This window comes from Lithohypha guttulata, assembly GCF_036872675.1.
Source record: "Lithohypha guttulata strain CCFEE 5908 chromosome Unknown scaffold_1, whole genome shotgun sequence".
In the NCBI taxonomy this organism is placed as follows: Eukaryota; Fungi; Ascomycota; class Eurotiomycetes; order Chaetothyriales; family Trichomeriaceae; genus Lithohypha; species Lithohypha guttulata.
This window is the reverse complement of record NW_027042750.1, coordinates 1,885,117-1,911,264: the sequence shown is the minus strand read 5'-3', so window position 1 is coordinate 1,911,264 and position 26,148 is coordinate 1,885,117. Positions and strand designations below refer to the sequence as shown.

Sequence of the window (26,148 nt, the reverse complement as noted above, 5' to 3'; positions counted from 1 at the left end):
GTTATCCAATATGCAAATTATGCTTGTCAAAGGAAGGTGGTAAATCCTGCTCTTGAGTACGATTAGATTGCTATTGGTCTATTGTTGGCAATGTTGGTCGATTGATTGATTGATGAGTTTATTTGACGAAACAAGCGCATCCACGAACGAGGGGTATTTCCTCGTCGACCTCTTACTGTCACTTTTCGGCACATGCTCGCTGTCGTTGGAACACTTTGTGCACTTTCTGGCGTCAGAGGTAGTGATATCGTATACTAAACGTATTGGGTTAATCGAAACAACGAACACATCGTTGCTGTGGACACATCATGAAGGTAGGTGGAATTGGAAGTGCTGGTAAAAAAGAAAAATACAATGCTAGAAAAGGGAAACTGTTTGTGTTTGATTCATTTACCATTGGGTTGTTGCTAGATATGTCCACGCACAATTGTTTGTCTGGCATGATCGGTGTCCTGTCGTCGTCGTCGTTGACGTCAAGATCATGTGATTCAGTTGGTCCAACGACAATGCGTTGTTGTTGTGTCTGTCTTGTCGTTGACTTGTAGGTTGGTAGTCTCGTATCTCTCTATTCAGGCGAGAGGGTCATGATCTCAGGCACCCAATTTTAGTGCTAACACCACTGTAAATCGAGCTTTTGAACCCATGCTATTGCAAATAGTGGCAACCAATCTTTCTCGATTCTTCGACGGACCACGTTCCAATTGCGACCAGTCAGATCCTCTGAAGTAGGCTGCCACATTGGATTGTGTATTGAGCCAATATTCTCCTGGGGAATGAGCATCTCGACCACGTTTAGATGATCACAACACTCCACTCGTAGATGCGGTCTTACCAAGAAGTCGGCTATAGGCAGTGGATCAGTTTCCTCTGATTGCGCAAAATTTACATCTGTTCCGTCAAGACCGCCGCTTAGCAGGAATGGCTTGAAGGGGCCGTTTGACGGCAACACACCGTGAAGGTAGGCAGTGAACGATACCGAAAGCCCGAAAGATTTTAGATAGAAGTTGAGTTGTGTCACCTGCACCTCAGCGAGATATTTGGCAGCATCTGGTGGCCCAATGGAACCTCTACATCCTGGTGCATATTCTCGGTAGGTCCAGTTGACGTGAAGATGTTTTAGGTTGGAAAAGTTCGAGGCTCGGAGGCGGGCATTGACCGGTGAATCTAAGTCTGTAAGCCTGGGAACTTGCAACTTCAGCAGATCTAGCTCATCAGCGCCCACCGAGAGTATCTGTATCTGGTTGAGAGGGAACTGGGGCAGTAGACCTTTCGGTAGTTGTGATTGAGGCTTCTTGAACTTCCTATCCAAAGTGAATGTCATATTCTTGTAGGCCAGATCGATTGTTTCGAGATAGGTTAGGCGAGAGATATAACATAGAGGGTGTGGCACAAGTCCGTTAGGAGCATTTAAACGGATTGCAACCTTTTGCGTGGAAGGATTTTTCGTACACTCAATCGTGCATGTGTCTGATCTGAAGACTTGCTCCCACACCATGACTTCTTAGCTCGACTGGAAGATTGAAAATGTCGAATGTTTTGACTGGAGACTCTGCTTTCGTGGGTGTCACCGTGGCGGACGGTAGATTTGACTTTCCTTCGTTTGTGGAGATTTTGATAATAGGAGTTCTGGTGGAGGATCTGGGGGACGTTTTGGTAGAAGGTGTCTTGGAGCATTTGTTAGAAGTTTTGATAGACGTTTGAATTCGAGGATTTGCTTTCTTGGGTTTTGCCATTTTGGCTGATGGTCTCATGTTCATTTCGTTTGCTAAAGTTTTTGAAAAGCCGAAACGACGACTTGAGGTCAATACTCTTGCATTTCGTCTATGCAGGCCTGCTTTTTGGTTTGTGACGTTCGGTCGAGGTCAATGGCAGGTGCGACCTTGCGGACAATGGAAAAACAGGAAAATGTCTCGCTTTTTGAAGCCCATTGAAACTCCCTTGACATCGACACTGCTGCCATAGTGACGTTGTCTGTCCTTTTTGTCCTTTGGTCTGCAACAGTGGCGCCTGAAAAGTGATGCCTAAAAAGTGACGCGTGCTTGTCTTGGGCTGCCTCCAACACGTTATCTCCTGCGTTGTAAGTTGTGCTCCGACCGACACGGTCCAGATGCGTTTCCATAGATCCTAGTCCTGATCGCAACCTGCGCTTTTGCGGGATTACTTCCATTGCACACCGAACATTTTGGCGACTTTCGTCTTGGGAGATTTTGCATCCGCGTTCTCGAGGTAGATGGTCTCCTTGCCTGGAACCGACACACTAAGCAGACGATACTGTAACTCAGTCGCGTCGCTCTTTTTGGTCATGTGAATATTGACAGTGCCACGGGCTTCGGTACCCTCGGCGTAGAAGTGCATCCTGAAGTGTGTAGTGCCAAACCTGTCTACCTCGAGAGAATGAGCCAGAGGCCTTGATCTTGCCCATTTACTGGTAGTCGGTTCGCCATGAAAGACCATTTTGTTCGAAGGTCCCAGCATCTCGCGACATCTAGGGTCGGCCTTGATGCGATCCACGGCCCGATTGAATTGGACTGTCTTGGAGTCTGCAGCGAAGAGTTCCTGATAGAGGAGGTAGCCAACACAGATCTGATATTAATTAGCCACACATCATCGTCATTCAAGTCATAACGCAACCTACTGTGCCGATAGCTCCGGCAGTGACAAACACGAAGTTGAAAGACTGCTGAGTTGTTCTCGCTGCCTTCTCACCACGACTGAGTTCCGACCAGGCGTAGCGACCATCGTCAGATGTTATGGAAATTGCTCGCCTGGTAGGCTTGCCATCACGGCCTGAGGTCGTATGGGTGGCATACCACCTTCGAGCCAATGCAGGTTTCGCAGTTTCACCTATGCTCGGGAGCGTCCTGGCCACTGTCTGCAAGACCTCAAGCTTGACTGGCATCGTGACGCAGGTCCACTTATCCCCAAACACGTCTGTGCAGGAACAGAACGTCAGACGACAGTAGGCACGACTTATCGATAATGGACTACCGCAGGCCTGAACCGACACCGCTCTAGCGTAGCTAGATTCGGTAAGGCGTTACCTCTTCGCTTTACTTATATGTATAAAGAGGTACTCGCCATTTAGCGCCTTTTACATGTCATCGATGGATGAGCACGGTCGACTTTTAGCGTGGCACAAGCGCGTCCCCTGGTGCGACACCAAGGCCGGCTGCACAGAGTGATCATGCTGGATGGGGCTCACCCATGTGACGGTGAGCCGGGGGTGAGCCAGAGCGGCTTCACCCTAGAGCACAAAGAGCCGTGAGCTCGCTGCAGATTTGCGACCGCTTGGCGCTACCTTCACGACAACACGTATTAAGGATGTCACATCGACTCACACGATTTCAGGCACTCCAGGTGTTTCAACAGCAACTGTGACCGCTCCTTGCACGAACGCGAATAGGAAGAGACAGATATCGACTACATCTAGGGCTCCGTCGACGACACCAGCTGGCCCATTAACTACACCCCGAGTTTCGACAGCAGCTTCGACCACAGCCAGGAGTTCCACTACATCAACCTCAGGTTCGATTGCCTGTGTGGTCAAGGACTTACCTACTCAAGTCGCTGTGTTTGCATGCGATATAATCAAACAAGCATGCCTGGCTTTTGTAAAACCAAAGACAACGACGGTAAGTAGTCGAAAGAAGAGTAACTAGTATCTCGCAGGCCTGCCATTAAGCCTGATGCACCTCAATCTCTAAAGGTGCTTTCTAGAGTCTGGTAGACAGACGCTAACATGTCTCTATCAGGTGACGGCGAGAGCACCTGGCACGACGAGCGCATCGACCAAGACTGTGACTCCGACGTGTCCTGCGACCACCACTCGGTCAACAACTCCGTCAACCACTACGACTACCACTACGACTACCACTCCAAGTAATACGCCAACCACCACCCCGTCGACGACCACTAGCACAACGCCATCTACGACGCCGAGCACAACTACTAGCTCAAGCCCGCCTGCTACAAGCACAATCTGTAGCAATGCTCAGCAAACTTATTGTGGTGATCAAGGCTGCTTCTGCGAGGTCAAGACTGACCGCAGGACGGCTGTTTGCATTGATGGGACCAACTGCGTGGATTGCACCAGTGACGCCGGGTGCCTTCCCAACGAACAGTGCGTATTTGTACCAGAATGCGGCGATATCTTTGTGTGTTCCGTGGTCGGTACTTGCTCTAATCCGCCGGCCAAGAGGGCTCTCGAGATGGTCTTCGAGGCTGCTAGGTGGAAGAGGATAGTTTACTGAAGTGGAGCTGAAGCATAACGTCAACCTGACTTGCACACCCCAACGAAGAGAGTGGAGGGTTATTATGTATGATATCCTGGTGCTTCAATCTTGTGGCCCTTGATGCGCGAGAAGCATAGCCTCTGTGGCCGGCGATAATTAGGAATCTATTCCATTCGATTCTATCGTAACCCATTGAATGTCTGTTCACTAGCATAAATGAATGTAATTTGTGGCGTCTAATAAGGCTCTTGAAAAGTTCACATGTGGTTGAGCCAAAGATAGCATCTTGCTGGCAGACTTTGATTTACCCATCGCTTGCTGCGTGGGGAACTCAGGTTTTTGCGAGTGGTAAGGTAGTTTGGGTGTGTAGGGTTGGGCAGCAAGTATGGAAGTAACACCACGATTGAGACCAGCAGATACAAAGATGACTGGACATTGTACTACAGACTGCAGATGTGGCGAGCGAACTGTCTATCCATTCTGTCGCATGGATGGTATCTGCCACGAGCGGTTAACCTTTAAAGATCTCCGCCGTGAACCTGGATCAGGACAAATTCAATTGCGACAGTCAGTACCACTGCAGATACCACGAAATTCCTTGTTTCTTAAGCAGGTCCATTTCTGCCCGTTTTGAGCTCAGAAAGTTATCTACAATTGGTTTGAACAGCCCTTGTCGCAGCTCAGTGTCTAGCTCGAGCGATCGCAAGGATTCACTGAGGCTTTGAGGTAATCGTTCCGTGATACCAAGTTCACGACGTTGGTCGTTGGTGAGAAGAGCAGGATCGTCTAGACGTGCGTCAGCTTATGATATGCTTGTTCTGGTGATAGCTTACAACTACAATCTCTCAAACTCAACGACATATTTTTCGAAATGCCATCTTCAGCTGCGAGGGCGATTGCCCCTAGGACGAGATACATATTCGCTGTACCGTCAATAACTCTAAACTCCCAATGACCTGGTGCGATCTTGCGAAGCGGTACCTCTCGGTTTTCGCTTCCCCATGCTTTCCAGCGACCGCCCGCCCACCCGGAGTCCTCCACTCTAGCATAACTCACTTCGGTAGGCAGTGAGAAAGCACAGATTGAAGATAGATGGAACAAAATGCCGGCAATAGCAGCTTCTTCTTTCAGTTTCTCGGAAATAGAAAAATGCACATGAGCACCACTACCTGGTGCATCCGCAATAGGCTTTGGGTGGAATGAAGCACGGAGGTTATGCTGCTCGGCAATGGAGTATACAGTTTCTTTTGAAACAACGTATGAGTCGAGGGCATCCAATGCCGGAAGCGGCGCTGTGCTGACTTCGTATTGTCCCGGGCCGTACTCGGCATGAAACTGAAGAACCTGAATACCTGAATGATCCAGTGCTTGAACAACGTCCTTTAAAAATTTGACGGCAGGCTGAGTTAAAGCTCGTGCTGATGACCACTGACGATCAAACGGCGAAACGTCTTTCGTCCTGCCTGACTGTGCACCGAGCAACGTGAATTCAAGCTCAAATCCGCATCGTAAGTCCGTGCCAGCAACATTGAGACTCTCTATGGCCTTTTGGCAGACGCTTCTAGCATCAAGATCGAAAGACGATTCGTCAGAGTTACAAAACCGACACAGCACAGTAGCGCTTCGAGGACTATACCCTGCCAGACGTAAGGTACCGAGATCCGGTACAATGTTTACGCTACCGGCAGAGGTATTGACTCTTGTTCCATTGGGAGTGTCATCTTGTAGACGTGAGAAGATCGACCTAATGGTAGCTATTTTCTGCTTTGATTGTGTCAAGTTTACAAGATGATTTTTTGTTAGAACCCGGGCTCGAGACACGCCAACAGTGTCGATCCAGATGAGGTAGAAGTAGTCAACTTCTGGATGATGTTCGAGGAATCTCGTCAGTAGCTGGTTGTCTGTACTCATGGCTGTGCTTTTGCTGTGCTTGCACATATTAACAACCACATTTGGTTCATTATCTGCGCTTTGCTATCTAGGAGCAATATTTTAGGTATCGCCCAACCATTTCGGAAGTCCGAAGCGGGTTAGCATGACATGATGTCTTCTGGTAATATCGCAATCTACCTCTGACATACGTAATCATGAATTGACATCACTACCCATAATCGAGAATAAATCAGACATGGATGGAGGAACGAGAATTATTGGGAAAAGAGTGTAGTACAATGGGCTGTGTGTTAGCGTTTACTGCGCTGTACTGAACTTGACTACGGAACTAATTGAGCACACATATGGTCGTCTATATTCTTGGGAATGGGCAAATTTTGTATAGATAAAACGTATAAGAGGCGGCGAGAGAGGCTTTTAAGTCGAAATGTACATACACAGTGTTTGCCCAGATATATATTAGGACCACAACAGATAACAGCCAGTAGGAACGAGTCTTGAGTAATGTTACATGTCAGATCTATACGATTCAGTATTTGGAAGGATTCCAAGTACAGTGGCGACGTCGGTACGCAGGTGATGTGCCTGCGCACCGCGCACTAGCTATCTATGGTACACCCTAGTAGCACGTGGTCTGTTCCGACCAATGTATGTGTGGTCGTAACAGTTAACTCCTATTGTTTCAGCCTATCGGCAACAAAATCACCAATCATCCTGTAATAATATCAATCTCGCGTGTGTACAGTCTGACCCTACTCGCCTATCACCTCTGTACATCCTCAACCTCCTTGCCTCTAACACTTATCTTCTCGATATCCTCCTTTCCAGAGGCATGTTCAAACGCTGAGAACTCATGCTTGTGGAAATGCCTAAGCGGCACACCTTCCCGGAACATGTGATCGACTTGTTCCAATGACTTTCCTCGACACTCAGGCACGAAGAAATAGGTGAACACCACACAAATGCACGCGATCGAGCCGAAAATGAACCCGACTTTTGATTGCAGCCCTGCATATCTGTCGTAGATCAGGTAAGGAATTGAGAAGTTTACTGCGAAGCTGGAGCTTGTTAGTAGAGACTAGGAGGAGAACGGAGGCGGCTTACTTGAAGAGGACATTGATGAAGAAACCAAGTCGTAAAGTTTTATCTCGAAGACGGAGGGCTGGAACCTCGCTTGAGACGACGTAAACCAAAGGCGCATATCCGATTGAGAAGCCCGTTGTCATCAGACAGAGCATGGCGATAATTCCAACTTTGTAGCCAAATGTAATGGGGTCTGGCAGGCCTAGTCCGCCCATTATCATCAAGCTAATAGCCATGATGGTGGCGCCGGTCAACATGAGTGGTCTACAAAAGTCAGCGAAGCCCGAACCAATCTTGGGATATCTCACCTTCTACCGATCCTATCAGTAAGCAGCAACGCAACGCTGATCGACACGATGTTGACTGATGCCAGAATCAACGAGAAGTTAAATGGGTTGATTGTCCCAAGTGACTTCACATAGATCGTACCATACTGGCTTGCAAATGCTTGACCTGTAGCTTGTTGGAACATATTGAGCAGCACGACCAGGATCGTCCTCTTCAGGTTGAGTCCTTGGAAGCACTCCTTGAAGTGTCCCTGCTCTACCTCAGTCTCCAACGTGCTTGTAAGCTCTGCAAATTCCTTCTGGATGTCTTCTTGCGAAAACGCCCCTTCTCTTAGCTTGATCAGATTGGCTTCTGCTTCCCCGCGACGACCTTTGAGCAGGAGCCATCGAGGCGACTCAGGAATGAACCATATGAGTGAAGCGATGATGACCGGGATAACATAGAATAGGCCAAGCGGGATCCTCCATGATTTGTTGTCATTGATGGTGCTTGTACCTCTACATACAGAGTTGATGACGAAACCACCGAGGACGAGTGATAGCTGATAGGTGCCGACGATGAGACCACGAACAGGTGCTGGGACGATCTCGCTCTGATATGCAGGCACGACCGAGAGTTCCATGCCAACGTAGAGGTAGTTCAGTACTCGAGCAGACATAATCTGTGACTTGGAGGTAGAAGTGACAGCAATTGTAGCTGTGACCAGAGCGTAGCAGCTCATACTGAACATGCACCATCTTCGACCGAACCTGGAAGAGATCTCACTGCCGATCAGAACACCTGCATGCGATCAGCGCCGTCGAGAGCTTGCTTGAAACACATACCAGCTGCAAAGCCAATGTAATTCAAGCTATTGAACTGCGAGAGCCAAGAGGGCTCCAACGCCCATGTCTGAGTCTTTGGGTTAAAAACACCGAACTGTTTGCCGAATGCATCCATGGCTTGAGTGGTGGCGAAAGCCTGATTGTCGAAGCCATAGTTGAACGATGACAACGCGATTAGACTGCAAGCTAAGCCGAGTTGTCTGTTGAAGTATTGGAGCTTGCCCATCTTGATAGGTGATGATCTTGGGAAAGATGTGCTGGTGATTCAATAGAACTCGCTTCGAAGATGGGACACGCCCAGAATTTGTACTATCGCAAATACATCGGCTCGTCGGCGCCATGTGGTAGGTGATCGAGACTCAAGTGAAGTCATGAGGACCAGTTTCGCATTGATTACTCCAGACTTCCCCGTGTGAAAACGATTCGTAAGGTTCCTTGGAGTAAGGGTTGGTGTGGAAGACAAAGTTGGCATAAAGACATACGTGATTGGTCAGGACGGAGCAGGTCCTGAGTGTCGCAACACCGATAGCCGTCCGATAGCCGCTCTCAAACTATGTTGCCTTGCCGAACGTCCTCTGCCAGATGAGGTTTAACCGAGCAATTGGAATTGTCTCCGTGCTATCTTTCGAGCTGCCCGTTTGTCTTTTGACTTTAGAATGCTTACTCGAGGGCATGGTAACGTTTTCTCGTCTTTCAAGCACAGTACTAACGTGTGTCAACCACACGCCTTATCGTAAAGCCAATTCTGGTAGACGTCAACGGCAAGGATGGCGAAGACAGATTGAGTCTGGTCGTTTTCATGCTAGACCAGCTTAGGTAAAACTGATTGGCTATATAGCATAGTAAATACTGCCGATTAGTATACCTAACATCGATAAGTTTACTAAGCGAGGCATATTCTTTGTAAAGTACTCTACTTGGACAATAGTATACTTATAGTCGAGGTATCCTTTGTACGCCTTCTAACCTTAGAACAATGACTGGCTAAATAGAGTATAGCCTGCTGAGGTCCCCCTACCGTCCGAGATATCAAGGCGCCATCCCAAACTAACGTTTTTGACATCGGAAGCGGTCACCTTGACGTTCCGGACGGTGCCTTTATAGAATGAATTATTATCTGTTTTTACGTTTTGTGCAGCTGATTTGTCGAGAACATTGTCCAATCATATTGCCAAGCAGGATCTGACCAATCATTCTGAAGCCAGTCGATGTGGTTGTATGCAGAAGATTGCGTGTTGGTGTCAGGATTCCAAATATCCATCGCGCACTGGAAGGCATTTTCTTGTTCGTCGAGCTGTGATGGCTCGAAGCTCGTGAAAGCACTTTCCGCATTAGTTGCTGGCGGTCCAGAGGCTAGGGTCTCTGCCATAGCCAATGGTGGTGCCTGTAGCGACGTGACCATATTGTGCTCGGCAGGTAGCATACCAAGATTGTCGCTATCATCCACGATGCCTGACTGACGGATAAGACTGTGCCTGGACATGACTTGAGATGCGTGTACGTCTTGCTTTCCACCCTTCTCACACATAGGCCTGCTCGAAGGGCTTGCAGAGCCGCTGGGAGATACATCGGAGGACTGACCGGTTTCGAAAAGTGCCTTCATGTCATCATGTATCGATCTGAACGCGAGCGATCGGGACGCTGCGAGAGCTGTGAATGACAAGCATTTCTCCACATCTGCCATAGTAGTACCTGATGATGACGCTCGGTGCAGCGGCTCCCTTCGACGACCATAGAACAATAACCTCGCAGCTTGGTAGGCACAAATATTCATGTCAAGATCAAAAAGTGGTAGATATCTCTCTAATGTCATCAACGAGCCGAGAATATTGGATATTGCCCGAGCACGGTCCATACATTTTCTCTGACAGTCCTGCACAAACTCGTTAGGCAAGATTTCAACCTTCGAAGCAGGAAGAGCTTCTCGCAGGCCCGTAAGTAGCAAACGGTAGAGATCGCAGTAACATTGGTGAAGCCAGATATGAATGACGACATAGCGAGGTAACCTTCCGGCATACGCACGAAGTCTTAGATTCTTCTCTGAGAAGTGATAGTCGGGCGGCAAGTCCTTACAGAAAGAGTCAATATCGTGCTCAAGTCGCTTGACCAGAAGTACAATGTGCTTAGCATCTTCAACACGGGCTCGCAATATATCCTTGGTTTGGTAGAGGATTTTTGACCTCAACATCATAATTTGTATGTATAAAGTTAGTGACCCTTTATGTTTGATAGTAGGGCGAGCATTTTCGGTGTCCTCGTTGTCCTCTAGCTCGGGAGCATCAAGCTCAAAGCTTCGGTCGCGACAGGGCATACGTAGATGAAGCGCTGTCTCAGAGCAGAGCACAAAGTCGCGTAAACCACCAGCAAGTCCGCTGTCAATGATATAGAGGGACCACATTAAGCGCCTTCGAGATTCTTGAGCGAGGAAGCATAAACCAGAACTTTCATAGTTGAGCCGTAGGCCGAATGCGGACCTCGCAGCTAGGCCGAACAGCATAAAAGCACTAGCGAACTGCTTGACATACGTTTTATACTTGACGACGAGCACAAGAGCTTGTAGCTTCAGTACAGATGGATGCTCAATATCGCGAAGAACCAGGTCCTCCGCAATCGACATACAGGTCGTAGTGAAAGCAGAAGTTGCATTCTCGAATTGTGTCAAGCACGTCGTGAGCCCAATAATGGTAAGTAGTAGTGCTTTGTCGAGTAAGCCTGCTTGATATCGTTGGAGTACAGACGCGCGATGCATAAAAGAGAAAACAGGAACTGGTTGGATGTCTTTGAAGAAGATATCGAGGATTCTACTGACATCGTCATTGTTGAGGTTTAGCAACCTGGCTCGATTAGCGATGAAGCAGTCCCATGGCTTTCTACTCACAAGTCATGTGCTGTTGTGCTCAGATTTGGCGACAGTGTAGATCCAGCAGCGAGTGAGCTCGCTGCTGGTGACTCGTGGCTCACTGTCGTGGTAGTGGTATTGCTCCTGCTCTTCGGACTCTTATCACCTTCGTAGACACAGTTCAAACCCCTGTCGAGACATCTTGTGCACTGAGGTTTCTGTCCGCTGCATCGAGCTTTGAGATTGTGACAATTTGTGCAAGCCTGTCTGGCGCGTCTTCTCTCATGATTGCTTACTCTTCCTACCTGTTCGAATTGTCCAGTAGTCGTGCATGCAAAGCCCAAACGCTCACAATTACCGCATGTCGGCCTACTACTGTCACAACGTACCTTTCTGGCGCGACACGTATCGCAGATATCTTGTCTTTTTTTACTGTTCAGTCGCATGATGGTCCGACAGGTGTGAGAGTTGGATCCACCTGAAGCACATGGTAGGCTGCTATGAGCACGGTTGTCACTTGCTCTTGTGCCCAGGACTTCGGGTGTTCGTGAGGCTGTTGCCAAGCACGATTGACTCGTCACCGTGCAGTGGTGGGGGTCACTTCGCGAGTTGCTGCAGAGTCCAATCCTGACGGCTCGGGATCCGACAGCCGGTCGGCTTGGCATGTGGTTCTCGTAGCCCTTCAGTCTAGGCCAAACGTGCTCATGGTCGGAGATGTTGTGATTTTATGGAGTAATCAAGCGACAATCCGTATAGCTAGAGCAGTACTCGCGAAGGCTCTCTCAAGATGCAGGACAGCACCAAAAAGTGCTCGCGACAATGCTAGTATCCACTGTTCAGATCACAGACGTTGTAGGAGGGTATACTCTATGGTGCTCTCAATGGTAGCGCATCAGCACACGATACAGGCAATCAGGACGGGGATGGACAAAGTAAATTGGTTTATGACTGCAATGACAGCTTGAATCGAGCGTTCTCAGCTTAAGCAGCTCGAATGAGGTACACCTTTTTTGTGATGTAGCGGCAAATATATGTCCGAAACTTCGGAACTTCTTCCTCGAGCTTGTTGCCCCGTCGCATTCGAATTTGATAGCCACGTGAAAACATATCTTTGGGACTAGCCGAGGTTTAACCCAAGAGACTGCTGTCCACTACTAAAGCACGAAACTTGGTAGAGCCTGGGCAACATCGTTAGCCGTAAGGGAGACAGGGTTCCTTGGAAAACCCGACAACCGTCCGATATCCGAGTCCTCAAGTCACGGCCCATATCATCCAATTCGGCGGGCCGATCTTCACTAGTTATGTCGAGAATCGTTGACGAAACTCGGTGTCTTCCTACCAAAACATTTGTTCACTCTCAGACGGATGATAACGTAGCATCATGGCACCAGAAACATATGCCCAACCACCGAAGTCGCTTCCACTCAAAATTGACTCGAAGAATGGCAAAGACAAGCCAAACCTGGTCATCTTCATGCCAGACCAGCTGAGGTATGATTCTATAGGCCACACAGCATCGAAGAGTCTACCCATCAAGACACCGAACATCGATGCCTTCGCTAGGAGAGGCACTTTCTTTACCAACTGCTTCACTCAAGCTTCTGTGTGTTCCCAATCGAGATGCAGTATGTTCACCGGGACATACCCCCATGTGAGCGGACACAGAAGCCTTGAGAACCTTATCAAGCCTTGGGAACCGAACATGTTTCGCAGCCTCAAGGAAAACGGTTACCATGTCGCTTGTCTCGCTCCTCGGGGGGACACCTTTGCTCCAACCGTTACAGAGCTTAGTGTCAGCGAGTACGGTTTTCTAGAAACGCCGGAGTTTGTTCCAAAGTTTACGGGTGGTGGTTCGGATGAGAAAGACGAAAGTGTCTGGGCTCGTCTGTTCTACAAGGGACTAAGGAATTCCAACGAAGCTTCGGATTACGACGATGCTGTGGTTCGATCTGCACTAAAATGGCTCGAATATCCTCCCAAAGACAAGCCCTGGGTGTTATTTATGCCGTTATTGTTCCCGCATTGCCCGTTTCAGGTTGAAGAACCCTACTTCTCGATGTACGAACGAGATCAGATGCCACCAATTATCTCGTATCCAGAGAAGAAGACCGGCTATGAGCCGAGATACATGCAAGTTATCCGAGAACGTTATGGCACCGCTCGAGCCACACCCGAGGTCTGGGCTGAAGTGAAGGCGACTTACTATGGCATGATCACAAGACTCGACGACCAATTCGGTAGGATAATGAAAAAAATTGATGAACTCAGCCTATGGAAGGACACTGTCACAATGTTCTTCACAGACCACGGTGAGTACCTCGGCGATCATGGAATGATTGAGAAATGGCCATCTGGTCTGTCGGAGACCCTACTTCACGAACCGTTGATAATCGCTGGAGGAGGATTGCCCGAAGGTAAGGTTGTAACGGCAATGACAGAGATGGTAGACTTGGTGCCAACGGTCTTTGAGATAGGCGGAATAGGGGAACACTTTCCTCACAACGGACTCTCGTTAGTGCCGCTTCTTACTGGAAAGACCAACAAGCACAAGGATTTTTCCTTCTCTGAAGGAGGCTTTCTAACGAGTGAGGAGCCATTACTAGAGCAAGCACCCTACCCCTATGACATCAAAGCTGGTCTACAACACGAGGATACAACTTTAGTTGGCAAAGCAATCAGCGTTCGCAATGAGGAGTGGACATACGTGTATCGACTGTACGAACCTGCTGAGCTTTATCATCGACAAAATGATCCTGAAGAGATGCACAATCTGGCGGCAAATCCCCGCTACACCCCTGCAGCGAAGATGATGGAAGGGGAAATCTTTAGATGGTTGATGGAGGGTTCGGATTTCTTACCATGGACGAAGGACAACCGATTCCCTGAGGTCAGCCTGAAATCTCCGAAAGAGCAGATGGAAGAGCGTTTAAGAGATGCCGAGCTGACCGCAAATGGGTCAGCAAATGGGTCTATTCACAAAACCCATTAGCGCATGAGATGGGTCTCACTTTAGAGCCTCTGTGATTTATTCTATACTGGATGTATCCGATCTCCTATGGAGCTGTTCCAATCGTACTGCTGCCATGCCATTGTGTCTTTTCGATTATCAAGGCGCCAATCAGTTTAGTTGAATGGGAATGGTTGTGTCTCCGGGTCGATATCCCAAATCTCCATGGCACACTGGAAAGCATTGTGTTGATTGTCACCGTTATTATCTATCATATCATTGCCAGATAATGTCTTGAAAATGCTGTCATGAGGCACGTTTGTGTCTAGAGACTCGTTGAACTGTCTCGGGTACGGGTCTTCTATACAGCTGTTGGTTTGTTTATCGGTCATTAGTAGGTGTTCCACGGCTGTCGGTGTGCTAGGTGCTTCGATCACGTAGCTTCTGTCTATATATTGCAGTGAAGCCGGTTGTCGGTACGGTAATCGGGGAAATCTCCGATTTGTTCTTGATATATACGTGACTCGTGCGTGTTGGCGATGTAATGACACGTCACGACATACCGCTTGAGGAAGGCCAAGTTGTGACAGTCGACTAGACTAAAAAGTGATACGTTGTAACGACTCTGCTAGATTGAACCAAGGGCTCCAAACTGCGGCATTTCAGGTGAACGAGCACGACCTATTTGAGGCCATACGCACTTCACCGCAACTCGCCTTTCGATGTTTTCAGAGTCACAACAGCCATCCGTCCTCAATCCTATAACCTTACCTTCGATCGATAGCTCAAGTCTAGGATGTCTTCCGAGAAGGCTGAATCAGTGCAACAAACACAAGTGGCAACGGCAGTGCCTAGCCAGTTCCAACAATGTACCCCTAGATGGCAGCAGCATGTGCGAGGCAGTGTCGAAGTCAACGCTCTTGCCGAAGTTGAACTCCTGATCCTTACTTTCTGCACCGGGATCCAAGATGCAACAACCTTTCCCGATTACCACTGTTTCGCCTCCAACCAAACCGGGAATACTGTCATGCTGGCAATGGCAGCCCTTCTACAGAACAGCAACCACGAATTGTTTGTTCCGGCAAATATTGGGGTATCCTTGATGTGTTTCGTGACTGCAGGATGGATGACTGGACAGTTAGGCCATAAGGTAGGACCGCGGTCTCGACTTTGGCTGATCTCCAGCAATCTCTTGCAAACTGTTCTTGTCTTTGTCGCTGCAGCTCTCCAATTTATTTATGGTGTACATCTTGAAGGCACTCCGACTTTGTTAATCATCGGCATGCTCGCCTTTGCCTCGGGTAGTCAGGTGGTCTTATCAAGAGCGTTCGTTATGACCGAGATAAGCACGGCAATGGCGACAGCCGCATGGGTGGACCTTATGGTAGACAAGAATCTCTTTGCTCCAGCAAACCATAGTCGAACGCGGCGAGTAAGCTTCATCGTTACTCTTTTCCTTGGCGCCCTGGTCGGGACAGCGATGTATCGCACTCATGGTTCTGCTTGGGCGATCCTTGCTTCGGGTGTGTGCAAGACGATTGTGGTCATGATGTTCCTTTTCAATCGCCCAGAAAAGGCTCAAGCCACCGACCTTTGCTAGACAGATCAAGGTTGGGATGGGATCGTCGCGCTTACCAAGGATCAAGCGCCAGTAACAAGACTTGCTTCAGGCTTTTGCAGACGTTCAGATGTTCGTAGCCGTACCTATAAAGATTCGACTGAATTGATTTTCTGACTCCGTTTTCGCTGGGACAGCTTTACGATCCTACTCTACCTTGTCACGACAGTACTCGACCATTTCGTTGAAAAGTAGTGTTTCGATCTTGCTTCGTGGGCCAGGCTTTCGCTGGGATAATATTATATTAACCACTGCAGTATGCCCCGATCAGTGATGAGAGCCGCTTGTTAGACAGGATCATTGCTGGCCTATTACCCTAGGCCTGGGAACTTACGTAATATAACGCAGTATTTTAACTTCGAAGTTGCTTATTTTTTTAGGACTATAATCCTATTGCATCGTATAGATTATTAATACAACACAAGGTATGTCTACGAGATATCCCGAAGCCAGACTCGACTTACAGTATGTAAGTTACCGAGGCTGATTCGTTGTTGATTAGCAAGGACAACTATGAATCAAAGCGTGTCCGATGCGTCGTGTGACTGCATATAGTAGGATGCGAGTTGGCAAGGATCAGCAGATCTTGATCCCCGTAACCATCCGAGTACGAGTGAAAGTTGCTATATTTGGCTACCACGAGTGTCGCTCAGACAGCTTCAGTTCAAGGCCCAGGCATGGCAAGAACAATCTATAAAGCGTCATTGATCTGAATCATGCGTAGAATAGGCACTTGATTTGTGACCTATAGCGGACGCCAAAGCTAGCAGCATTGGGACAGTCCACCAACGAGAACTCGAACGGCATAAAATCTAGATTGACCAGAGTCGGGTTGTGGACAGGATAGCAAAATATTGCTACCACTCCCTTACCACACTTAGCACACCACGAGGCCGCAATGCATTGTTGGAAAGGTGTATTGGTGCACACGGTCTTCGTGCTTGCTCAGCCTACCTATCTGGCAGTTCGAAGCCTTCTCGATCCCAGCTATTTCAGCCATGTATCAGCACCATGGCTCATCAGTACTGCTATTACCTGGATGTACGTGGTTACGCAGATCAGCATCCCCTTCTTCACTTCGCCGCTACGACATCTACCGTCTCCAGCAGGTGATAGATTACCCATTGGCCACTTCGACCTCAATGGAGGTAAACCGCCAACAGATAAGATCGTGAATATGTTCCGGAATACACCAAATGACGGTCTGCTCGTGCTATGGTATCCATTCTATCTCTATAGTCAGGTCATTCCAACTCGTCCAGACACGCTCATGGACATGCTGCACACGCACAGCTACGATTGGGAAAAGCCTCCGACATTCAGGGCAATCATCAAAAGGACGCTAGGTGAAGGACTTGTTGGTGCTGAAGGTGATCAACACAAGGCCATGCGGAGAGCTGTTGCACCCGCCTTCTCGGGCCATCACGTCCGAGAACTTTGCAGTCTCTTCTATTCTAAAGGACTGGTCTTCACTAATTTCATAGCTCGCGAAGTCAAAGCCTCGGCAGATGAATCGCTGGAATTGTCAGGCCGAATGTCCCGCGTGACATTAGATATTATTGGCGCAGCGGGCATAGGCAAAGACTTTAGAACGATTGACAACGATGAGGACCCTTTCGCAAAGTCGTATGCTTTGATAACAGACACGAGCGGCGGCATGCCGTTGTTGTCCTTTGTGATCAACACTTTTGCTCCAGAATGGTTGATTGAGCGACTCAAAGGGACCAGGTACGCGCGAGTCGCGGAAGTACAAGCACAAATGAGGAAGCACGCTCGTGCATTGGTACAAGAGAAAAAGCAGATGAAGCCGGAAGAATTGGAACAACAGCGAGATATCATTGGAATTATCATGAGGTCGGGGGTTTTTTCGGATGATTACCTTGTTGATCAATTGCTTACTTTTCTTGCTGCTGGGTGAGTTACTCTTCTCAATTTTCAAAGTTAGTCGTCTTCGAAATGCGTGCTTCTGCTGACACTATGTTCCTAGTCACGACACAACCGCATCAGCGCTAATGTGGACCACATACCTACTCTCCCTGTGCTCCGATGTTCAAACACGTTTGCGAGCCGAATGTGATGATCGCTTGGCCAACAGACCAGAGTCCGACATCAGTGCATCAGACTTCGATGCTGAGGCAATGCCGTATCTCACCGCCGTTTGCAACGAAGTACTGCGCCTGTATCCTACTATTCCTGCCACGCCTCGTGAAGCCGTTAGACATACCAAGATCGGAGATCAGTCCATCCCGAAGGGGACTTCTGCTCTGATTTGTCCTTGGGCCATCAATCGCGACAAGACTCTCTGGGGCCCCGATGCGGACACCTTTGATCCTGACAGATGGCTAGAGGGATCGAACGCAGCACATGGCGGCGCACAAAGCCACAATGACTTTCTCACGTTCTTCACTGGTCCTCGAAGCTGCATCGGTCGGGAGTTTGCCCGTTTGGAAATGAAGTGTTTGCTAGCAACCTTTGTTATGAGGTTTAAATTTGATTTAGCAGACCCGAATGAGAAGATAGAAGTCGGTGGACTTTTCAGTATCAAACCGGTTCCAGGAATCAAGTTGAGGCTGTATGATCTCCAGAGCGGGAACAAAGCATGAGTTGAAATTCGAACTCGAAGCGGCAGGAAGCCCAGAATTCTGCGAACTCTCAGCTCAGTACGTTCTCGACTAAGGGCAGCGATCACGCCTATGTAAAACAATAAATCTCCTTGTCCTCTACAGCTCTGCTTGTTGTGTGTAGGATGCGAATGCAAGAAAAGCTACTGCTGCTCTTTGAATTGCTTAACGAAGTGCTTGGACTACGTAGCAAGCCACGAGAAGGACGAACTGACTCCAGTGCTCGTTTAGGCGCTCAACACGAGGATGGAGCCACTCAAGTCAAACGTCTGTCAGGGGTTGGTGGCACAAGGCGAAGAAGGTTTCAGGCACTCAAACCTCGGCAAGGCATGCTGCGAGCTGCGCCACACCTGAGTGCCCCTCTACGTAACCAGGCTGCTACGATTATGAGGCAAATCACTCCTACGAGCTATGTTGACAAAAGCCTCAGAGCTCTACTCATCCTTCAACAGTCGTCCCTCCATTATATACACTGTTTGTCCCACAAGGTTTCGCACTACATTAAATACCAGTACGATGCCCGGTGCAGTAGCTAAAGGTAAGGACGTAGCACTATTGGCGGCCCTTACATCACCAGTCTCCTCAGTCTGGTGCTGTCTCCATGGCCGATGCATATCGGAACCACCCTCGGACTTGCCCATGTGACCGAGAACGAGGTGGTTTTACTCTACCTTTTCTCTTAGTTGTGGCTACCTTTCACTCAGGTTGTGCTGACTATGGCTCCTCACGCAGGTGCGATCATTATAGCCTCCGTTCTGGTTGCTGCCTCTATCGCCGCCTACGAAAATCCTCAGATCCGGGAATGGTTCGAACGTTCGTCTCAGAAGGTAGCACTCGCCTTCAGATCATTGGGAGATGACATCCAAGAACAGAGGAAAAGAAGGCGGTCGAACAAACAGGACTCTTCGATGCACGAAGACATGGACGAGAAGGCTGAGGAACGAAGACGGCAGGCCCGGCAGGAGATCATGGATAGAGGCAGGAGATTGCAGGCCAAGCGAGAGGGAAGGCGGTCATCCATGGACAAGACGAGGACGCCCAGTTTCGACTCGATTGTGGATGATGACGGCAAGTTGAGACCTCACGTTGCTGAGGCTGAGCAGAACCCATGGGCAGCCTCTACTGCTGTTGAGCAGAATGATAGTCAAGGGCTACGCTCTCGCACTGAACATCCTCGCATGCACGACAGTGTCGATTCTCCAATCCTGTTAAGACAACTCGATCCGGATCACCGACCAATGCCAGTCGTGTCAGCCATTGAACCTTGGGAGAGTCAATACGAGCAAGAGATGCGTAATGCTTGGAACATCGACCTGACATCTAGGTCGGCAGGCGTGGAAATTGCAAACAGTCATGCTTCAGAGAGCTTGATTGACCTCACTCCCACAACGGAAGAATTCCCTGATCCCGACTATTCGATACCATCCCTAACGGACACACCATATCCTCTATCGAGGTCGGAATATTTCTCGGTCGCTAATAGCCAGGCGTTGCAAGAGGACGAGGGTTTGAACGGTGATCACGTTGTCTTGCGGCGGCCGCTAACCTCGCTCGACCCACGGCCGTTCACGCCGCCTCAAAACCTATCAGCTATGCCATCATACCACACTAGTCTAGCAGGTAGCACTTCGCATATTGGCCACCGCGAAGCTGAGGTTACAGAGGATGACATGAGTGATGAAGAGTATGGTGATGGCATCAGGACACCAGCAAGTGCCTGGACAGAAGTTGGGAGCTCAGTCAGTGGTGATGAACGCCCTTGATTTCAAGGATCCGTATATGAGCAGCCGATTCAAATACAAGCAATTCGAGATGTCGTTCTGGTGCATATGCACGGGCAGTGGAGGGTTCGTAGTACATATCTATACGACGGAGAGCAAAAGAATTAGCCATGATGGATTTGGGGGTCTTGGCTGATTCGAAACTGAACCGATTTTCACTTTGGATCCTCGTAATTCTACACGACTCTTGTCTTCTCTCTACTCAGTGATCGCCACAGGAAACACCGGCTTCACTATTGCATTATGAAGATCAAGCTTGAGAAGGATGCGTGAATACCAGTTCGACCTCAAATGGGCGCTCACACAGATGAGTAGGCTTTACCGGACTACAATAGCTGCAAGTATCTGCTGCTAGGGATGCCCGCATCGCCTCCCTCGTTGTCACTTACTTTCGACAACGCCGACCTTTTCACTCTGAATATCCATCAGATGCAGCTGCCAGTGTTGTTCTGGCGAAGAAATTTGCAAATCCCAGCATGGCTCTTTCCAGAATAAACTCGCTGGTTTTTTGGGAAGCAGGTGCGAGAACCATTCTTTCCTCGTACCATGCGCTCAACTGACTGCAGCTGAAAGGCTGGTTTCTGTTAGAATTCCCACGTTTGTCAAACTTTCCATTATACACTTGCTGACCGCATCCAAGTGACATTATCGCTTTGCTGCATGTAACCATTCACCATTGTCATTCAGTCTATTCCTTTATTGTCCACGACAATGGCACCCACGACACATTCGCCCTCGTGGAGGGTGGCCGACATTGTCTATATCGCTGTGGTCGGGCCGATTATGCTATGCGCCTTACTGGAATGGTTCTTATGGGTAGCAGCCTTCTGCTACTGCCTTTACAAAGCTTGGAGGAAAGCAGACCATTGGTCGACTAAATTCTTGGTGGTTGTGATGTTGTTCTTTTTTGTCCTTTTCAGGTACACTCATGCTCGTTACACTGGGGTTTCAGCTAACAAGACTTGTAGATTTGCCTTTCTTCCGGTCATGGCTGTTACGTTGCCACTTCCTAAACAAGCGCGAGGTTTCATGTGGCCCGATGTCGAGGTAGCATTTCAGTGGTTCGCCTTTTTCATGTTCGCCATCCTGCTTACTATTCCTTGGCTCATTTGTGTATACCGGATTGTGGTCTACCCAATCGGACGAAAGAAGCAGATAACTTACGAGCTCGACGAAGTCTCTGCACCCAAAGTGGTTGTCGTCATGCCAGTGTACAAAGAACCACCCGAGTCACTCTTCAAAGCACTGGATTCAGTTGTCTCCAGCGATTACCCAGCCGCCTGTATCCACGTCTTTGTCTCATTCGATGGTGACGAGGTTGACGAACTCTACCTACAGCTGCTCAAGCGTCTTGGCATACCGATTTGTCTTGAAAAATATCCCCAATCCATCGACGTGTGTTACAATAATGCTAGAGTCACAGTCTCAAGGTTCCCACATGGAGGCAAGAGACACTGCCAGAAGGCAACCTATAGGCTCATCGACAAGATCTATCAGCGGTATCTGCAGAAGAAGGATGACCTCTTCATTCTCTTCATCGACTCTGACTGCATTCTGGATGGAGTTTGCATCCAGAACTTCATGTATGAAATGCAACTCAAACCTGGTAGCAAGCACGACGTATTAGCTATGACTGGTGTCATCACATCGTGTACGCAGAAGAACTCTTTCATTACCTTGCTGCAAGACATGGAGTACATACATGGCCAGATGTACGAGCGTTCTGTCGAGTCAGGCTGCGGTGCAGTTACCTGTCTGCCAGGTGCTCTGACGATCCTGCGTTTCTCGGCCTTTCGCAATATAGCCAAATACTACTTCTCCGACCGATCGGAGCAATGTGACGACCTGTTTGATTATGGCAAGACTCATCTTGGCGAGGACAGATGGTTGACTCACCTTTTTATGATTGGTGCAAAGAAAAGATACCAGATCCAGATGTGCACAAGTGCTTTCTGCAAGACCGAGGCTGTCCAAACATTCTACTCGCTGCTGAAACAACGGCGACGATGGTTTCTTGGTTTCATCACTAACGAGGTGTGCATGTTGACTGACTCTCGACTGTGGCGGAAATATCCATTGCTCTGTCTCATCCGGTTCATGCAGAATACCATTCGAACCACAGCATTGCTCTTCCTAGTCATGGTCATCTCCGTAGCCAGCACTGCTACCTACTTTGACGAGCTTCCTTGGCAGTTCATCGGCGTTTCACTGGGTCTGAACTGGGCCATGATGATCTTCTTCGCCTTCAAGCTTGGACGATGGAAGCCAGTATTCTATCCTCTCATGTTTGTCATGAATCCCTTCATGAATTGGATCTACATGGTGCACGGTATCTTCACAGCAGGACAACGAACATGGGGTGGTCCGCGGTCGGATGCAGCAGCGGCTGATGCGAAGACCACACCTCAGCAAGCAATCGAAAAGGCTGAACGGACAGGAGATGATTTGAACATCATGCCAGAGACGTTCAGGCCGGCTATCGAGGCTCATCGCGCACTGTCACCACCTCACGCACGTGCACATCGTTTGATGCGGTCGACTCTACAGCCATCGTCGCGCGCCGAAGGCAGATTCACTTCTGCTGACGAGACTTCAAGTGCTGGAGATTGGAGAAGCAAAGTGCTCAGCGAAACAGATGTTGAAAAAGGTGCCGGAGAGAAGCTTGACGATCTGGCAGAGATGAGCGATATGGAGTCGGACAACGTCTCCATCCACACACCTCGACGTGTTGAAGAACTATACTATTCTGCGGCATCCGACTGAAGACGGTGAGTTGAGACGCAAGAAGAGATGCGTCTGTTATTGTAGTTATGGACTAGGTTATCATTACTTGAGAAAGGTCTCATCCTCTATAGAGTATTGGTAGATAAAATTCTTGACACGCATTACAGCAGAGCAGGATGATTGGTTATTGCCTGACTGCCTGCAACTGCTTTGTCCCGCTGGATTAGGTCTCCACCGTGATGCAAGGCGCTATCGTAGAAAGTTCGTGAAAGTTCAGGATGGTACAAAGATTGTCAGGCGCAACGCAACCACGGTTGCTTGGCACTTATCTCAACTTTTTCTGAATAGGTCACTCTGTCATTCTCAAAAGAAGTTGCTTCTGGTGATCTTGTTCATATTCCGAAACGAACTCGTTGTTTGCTTTTTCTTCAATCATCATCCCACCAAGAATCACGTGTGGAAAGAGTGCGCCTAAAAAAGATTGATCGAGGTCTATACCGATACCTAAAACCCTCTTTCGTTAACGACAAGCAGCACATTTAAGATGTCGGTAGTCGGAATAGATCTGGGCAGCCAGTCTACCAAGATTGGCGTAGCTCGAAACAAGGGCATTGACATCGTAAGCCCTTTCAGAAAACTAATTTATGATATTCAGCTAATACAGCCATAGATTACCAACGAAACCTCAAATCGACAGACACCATCACTTGTCGGATTCGGTCCAAAGAGCCGATACCTTGGCGAGAACGCGAAGACACAGGAAATCTCGAACCTGAAGAACACCGTCAGCTCTCTGAAACGTCTAGCTGGTCGAAAGTTGGATGACCCAGAAGTCACGATCGAGCAGGAGTACATTTCCGCGCCTCTCGTGGACATTAATGGCCAAGTGGGTGCGGAGGTCACTTACAGGGGCGAGAAGCAGAGATATACCGCTACTCAACTGATTGCGATGTACTTGGGCAAGATTCGGGATACCGCAAGCAAAGAGCTGAAACTGCCAGTATCAGATGTGGTCCTGAGCTGCCCGCCCTGGTTCACTGATTCGCAGAGACGAGCCATGCTCGACGCTGCACAGATAGCGAACCTCAAGCTGTTGCGACTGATTAACGACAACACAGCCATTGCGCTTGGCTATGGTATCACGAAAACCGACCTTCCAGAAGGCGAAGCTAAACCGAGACGAGTCGCCTTCATTGATATCGGCTACAGCGATTACACCTGCTCAATAGTGGAATTCCGAAAGGGAGAGCTAGCTGTCAAGGCTACAAGTTGGGACAGACATTTCGGTGGCAGAAATTTCGACAAGGCTCTTGTAGACCACTTTGGTAAGGAGTTCAAAGAGAAGTTCAAGGTCGACATCAACACAAACGGAAAGGCCAAACTGCGAGTCATGGCTGCAGTCGAGAAGCTCAAGAAGATCCTGTCTGCAAACTCTTCTGCACCACTCAACATCGAATCCTTGATGGATGACAAAGATGTGCGCGCTGTCTTGAAGCGAGAAGAACTAGAAGAATTAGTCAAACCACTTCTGGAGCGTGTCACCGTGCCCCTTGAACAAGCACTTGCAGAGGCGAAGCTGAAACCTGAAGACCTCGACGCGATTGAGATGGTTGGCGGCTGCACTCGTGTGCCTGCTATCAAAGACGCCATTGCCAAATTTTACGGTCGACCACTTTCATTCACTCTCAACCAGGATGAAGCAATCGCACGTGGTTGCGCATTCAGCTGTGCTATTTTGTCTCCTGTCTTCCGTGTTCGAGACTTCTCTATTCACGACATTGTCTCATACCCCATTGAATTTACCTGGGAACAATCACCTGAGATCCCAGACGAAGACACCAGTCTGACAGTTTTCAATAAGGGTGGTATTATGCCATCGACCAAGATCCTCACCTTCTATCGTAAACAGGCATTCGACCTTGAGGCACGATATGCCAAACCAGAGATGCTTCCAGGAAAGACCAACCCATGGATTGGTCGCTTCTCGGTCAAGGGTGTCAAGGCTGATGCTCAGGACGATTTCATGATCTGCAAGCTGAAGGCTCGCCTCAACCTTCACGGTATCCTGAATGTCGAATCAGGTTACTACGTCGAGGATGTGGAGGTCGAGGAACCAATACCCGAGGTCAAGGAGGGCGACAAGATGGAAACGGATCAGCCGAACGGAGATGCAGAGGCAAAGCCAAAAACACGCAAGGTCAAGAAGCAGCAGCGCAAGGGCGAGTTACCGGTGTCAGCTGGCACGTCCTCGTTGGACGAGCCGACCCTCTCCGGTCTTTCTGAGCAGGAGAACCAGATGTACATGGAAGATAAGCTAGTTGCTGACACCGAGGACAAGAAGAACGAGCTCGAGGCGTACATATACGAGCTGAGAGGTGCCATTGACGACAAGTACTCTGACTTTGCCAGCGAAGAGGAGAAGGAGAAAATTAAAGACAAGCTCGAGAAGACAGAGGTAAGTCCCCGTATTGATACCGTAATATCGAATCGAATACTAACTCGTTTGTAGGACTGGCTTTACGAGGACGGTGAAGATGCCACCAAAGCACAATACATCGCAAAGATGGACGAGATCAGATTCGTTGCAGGTCCAGTCGTGGGACGTTACAACGAGAAACAGGAAGAGGAGCGTCAAGCCAGGCGTCAGGCCGAAGAAGAGGCTGCAGCAAAGAAACGAGCTGAGGCTGAAGCCAAGAGAAAGGCCGAGGAGGAAGCAAAGAAAGCTGCGGAACCTGCCAAGAAGTCTGAAGACAGTGAGATGAAAGACGCAGACACGGTAAAGGGTGAGGTTGAGGAGGCCAAATGACTAAGAAAGGCCAAAGGCTTCTTCAGGAAGCATGAAAAATGAGATATCATACAAGACGACTTTAACGAGAAGGCGATGGTGTCAGGCAGTAGGTAGCGAGGCATAGATGGACTAAATCACGCATAGCGGGAATGGCGTTGCGGAAGATACTACCTGAGAAGGAAAGAAATAGATCTATAACGAGCCAGCGAATTTTGTCGTGTTTGGAAGACGTTCAGTCTCTCCGAAGCACCAATAGACTTGCAATGCAGGAAGCGTTCAGTTTACGTTGTTTTCTAGTCTTTTAATACAAATTCAGCAGAATCAACTTGCTGCTCAACATGTATTCATCGCTGACGGCCTCGACTTGAATCTTCCCATGCGAAACATTTGCCGATCAGAAAGAAGAAATAGGTGGATTCCCGCTCCGAGCCAATCACAATGATACCGAGGCTGGTTCTTACCTTCCTCTTTCTCGTGCTTCTTTTCGCCATCATCAAGCACCTCTGTATA

At 48.7% G+C, this 26,148-nt stretch overlaps 10 protein-coding genes across 10 annotated transcripts; 5 read left to right on the top strand and 5 right to left on the bottom strand.

Moving 5' to 3' along the window:
• Window positions 1-2,157: 2,157 nt before the first annotated feature.
• TIM21 (mitochondrial import inner membrane translocase subunit tim21) lies at window positions 2,158-2,899 on the bottom strand (the record flags this gene model as incomplete). The annotated part of the gene is made up of 2 exons (XM_064895072.1): window positions 2,158-2,583; window positions 2,636-2,899. 2 exons carry the CDS (start codon window positions 2,897-2,899, stop codon window positions 2,158-2,160), a joined length of 690 nt encoding a protein of 229 aa, XP_064757759.1.
• A 1,901-nt stretch (window positions 2,900-4,800) lies between these two features.
• LTR64_000687 (uncharacterized protein) lies at window positions 4,801-6,143 on the bottom strand (the record flags this gene model as incomplete). The annotated part of the gene is made up of 2 exons (XM_064895071.1): window positions 4,801-5,018; window positions 5,066-6,143. The coding sequence occupies 2 exons, from the start codon at window positions 6,141-6,143 to the stop codon at window positions 4,801-4,803; spliced, it is 1,296 nt and encodes a 431-aa protein (XP_064757758.1).
• Window positions 6,144-6,888: 745 nt separating this feature from the next.
• LTR64_000686 (uncharacterized protein) lies at window positions 6,889-7,444 on the bottom strand (the record flags this gene model as incomplete). The annotated part of the gene is made up of 2 exons (XM_064895070.1): window positions 6,889-7,183; window positions 7,230-7,444. The coding sequence occupies 2 exons, from the start codon at window positions 7,442-7,444 to the stop codon at window positions 6,889-6,891; spliced, it is 510 nt and encodes a 169-aa protein (XP_064757757.1).
• A 68-nt stretch (window positions 7,445-7,512) lies between these two features.
• On the bottom strand, window positions 7,513-8,546 carry LTR64_000685 (uncharacterized protein; the record flags this gene model as incomplete). Its single annotated transcript, XM_064895069.1, has 2 exons — window positions 7,513-8,276; window positions 8,321-8,546. The coding sequence occupies 2 exons, from the start codon at window positions 8,544-8,546 to the stop codon at window positions 7,513-7,515; spliced, it is 990 nt and encodes a 329-aa protein (XP_064757756.1).
• Window positions 8,547-9,443: 897 nt separating this feature from the next.
• On the bottom strand, window positions 9,444-10,937 carry LTR64_000684 (uncharacterized protein; the record flags this gene model as incomplete). The annotated part of the gene is made up of 1 exon (XM_064895068.1): window positions 9,444-10,937. One exon carries the CDS (start codon window positions 10,935-10,937, stop codon window positions 9,444-9,446), a length of 1,494 nt encoding a protein of 497 aa, XP_064757755.1.
• A 1,603-nt stretch (window positions 10,938-12,540) lies between these two features.
• On the top strand, window positions 12,541-14,148 carry LTR64_000683 (uncharacterized protein; the record flags this gene model as incomplete). The annotated part of the gene is made up of 2 exons (XM_064895067.1): window positions 12,541-12,650; window positions 12,873-14,148. The coding sequence occupies 2 exons, from the start codon at window positions 12,541-12,543 to the stop codon at window positions 14,146-14,148; spliced, it is 1,386 nt and encodes a 461-aa protein (XP_064757754.1).
• A 2,474-nt stretch (window positions 14,149-16,622) lies between these two features.
• LTR64_000682 (uncharacterized protein) lies at window positions 16,623-18,327 on the top strand (the record flags this gene model as incomplete). The annotated part of the gene is made up of 2 exons (XM_064895066.1): window positions 16,623-17,638; window positions 17,712-18,327. The coding sequence occupies 2 exons, from the start codon at window positions 16,623-16,625 to the stop codon at window positions 18,325-18,327; spliced, it is 1,632 nt and encodes a 543-aa protein (XP_064757753.1).
• Window positions 18,328-18,861: 534 nt separating this feature from the next.
• Window positions 18,862-20,108, top strand: LTR64_000681 (uncharacterized protein; the record flags this gene model as incomplete). Its single annotated transcript, XM_064895065.1, has 2 exons — window positions 18,862-18,883; window positions 19,078-20,108. The coding sequence occupies 2 exons, from the start codon at window positions 18,862-18,864 to the stop codon at window positions 20,106-20,108; spliced, it is 1,053 nt and encodes a 350-aa protein (XP_064757752.1).
• A 1,005-nt stretch (window positions 20,109-21,113) lies between these two features.
• LTR64_000680 (uncharacterized protein) lies at window positions 21,114-22,889 on the top strand (the record flags this gene model as incomplete). The annotated part of the gene is made up of 1 exon (XM_064895064.1): window positions 21,114-22,889. The coding sequence occupies one exon, from the start codon at window positions 21,114-21,116 to the stop codon at window positions 22,887-22,889; it is 1,776 nt and encodes a 591-aa protein (XP_064757751.1).
• A 505-nt stretch (window positions 22,890-23,394) lies between these two features.
• On the top strand, window positions 23,395-25,656 carry SSE1 (adenyl-nucleotide exchange factor sse1; the record flags this gene model as incomplete). The annotated part of the gene is made up of 3 exons (XM_064895063.1): window positions 23,395-23,469; window positions 23,521-25,305; window positions 25,360-25,656. 3 exons carry the CDS (start codon window positions 23,395-23,397, stop codon window positions 25,654-25,656), a joined length of 2,157 nt encoding a protein of 718 aa, XP_064757750.1.
• Window positions 25,657-26,148: the final 492 nt, after the last annotated feature.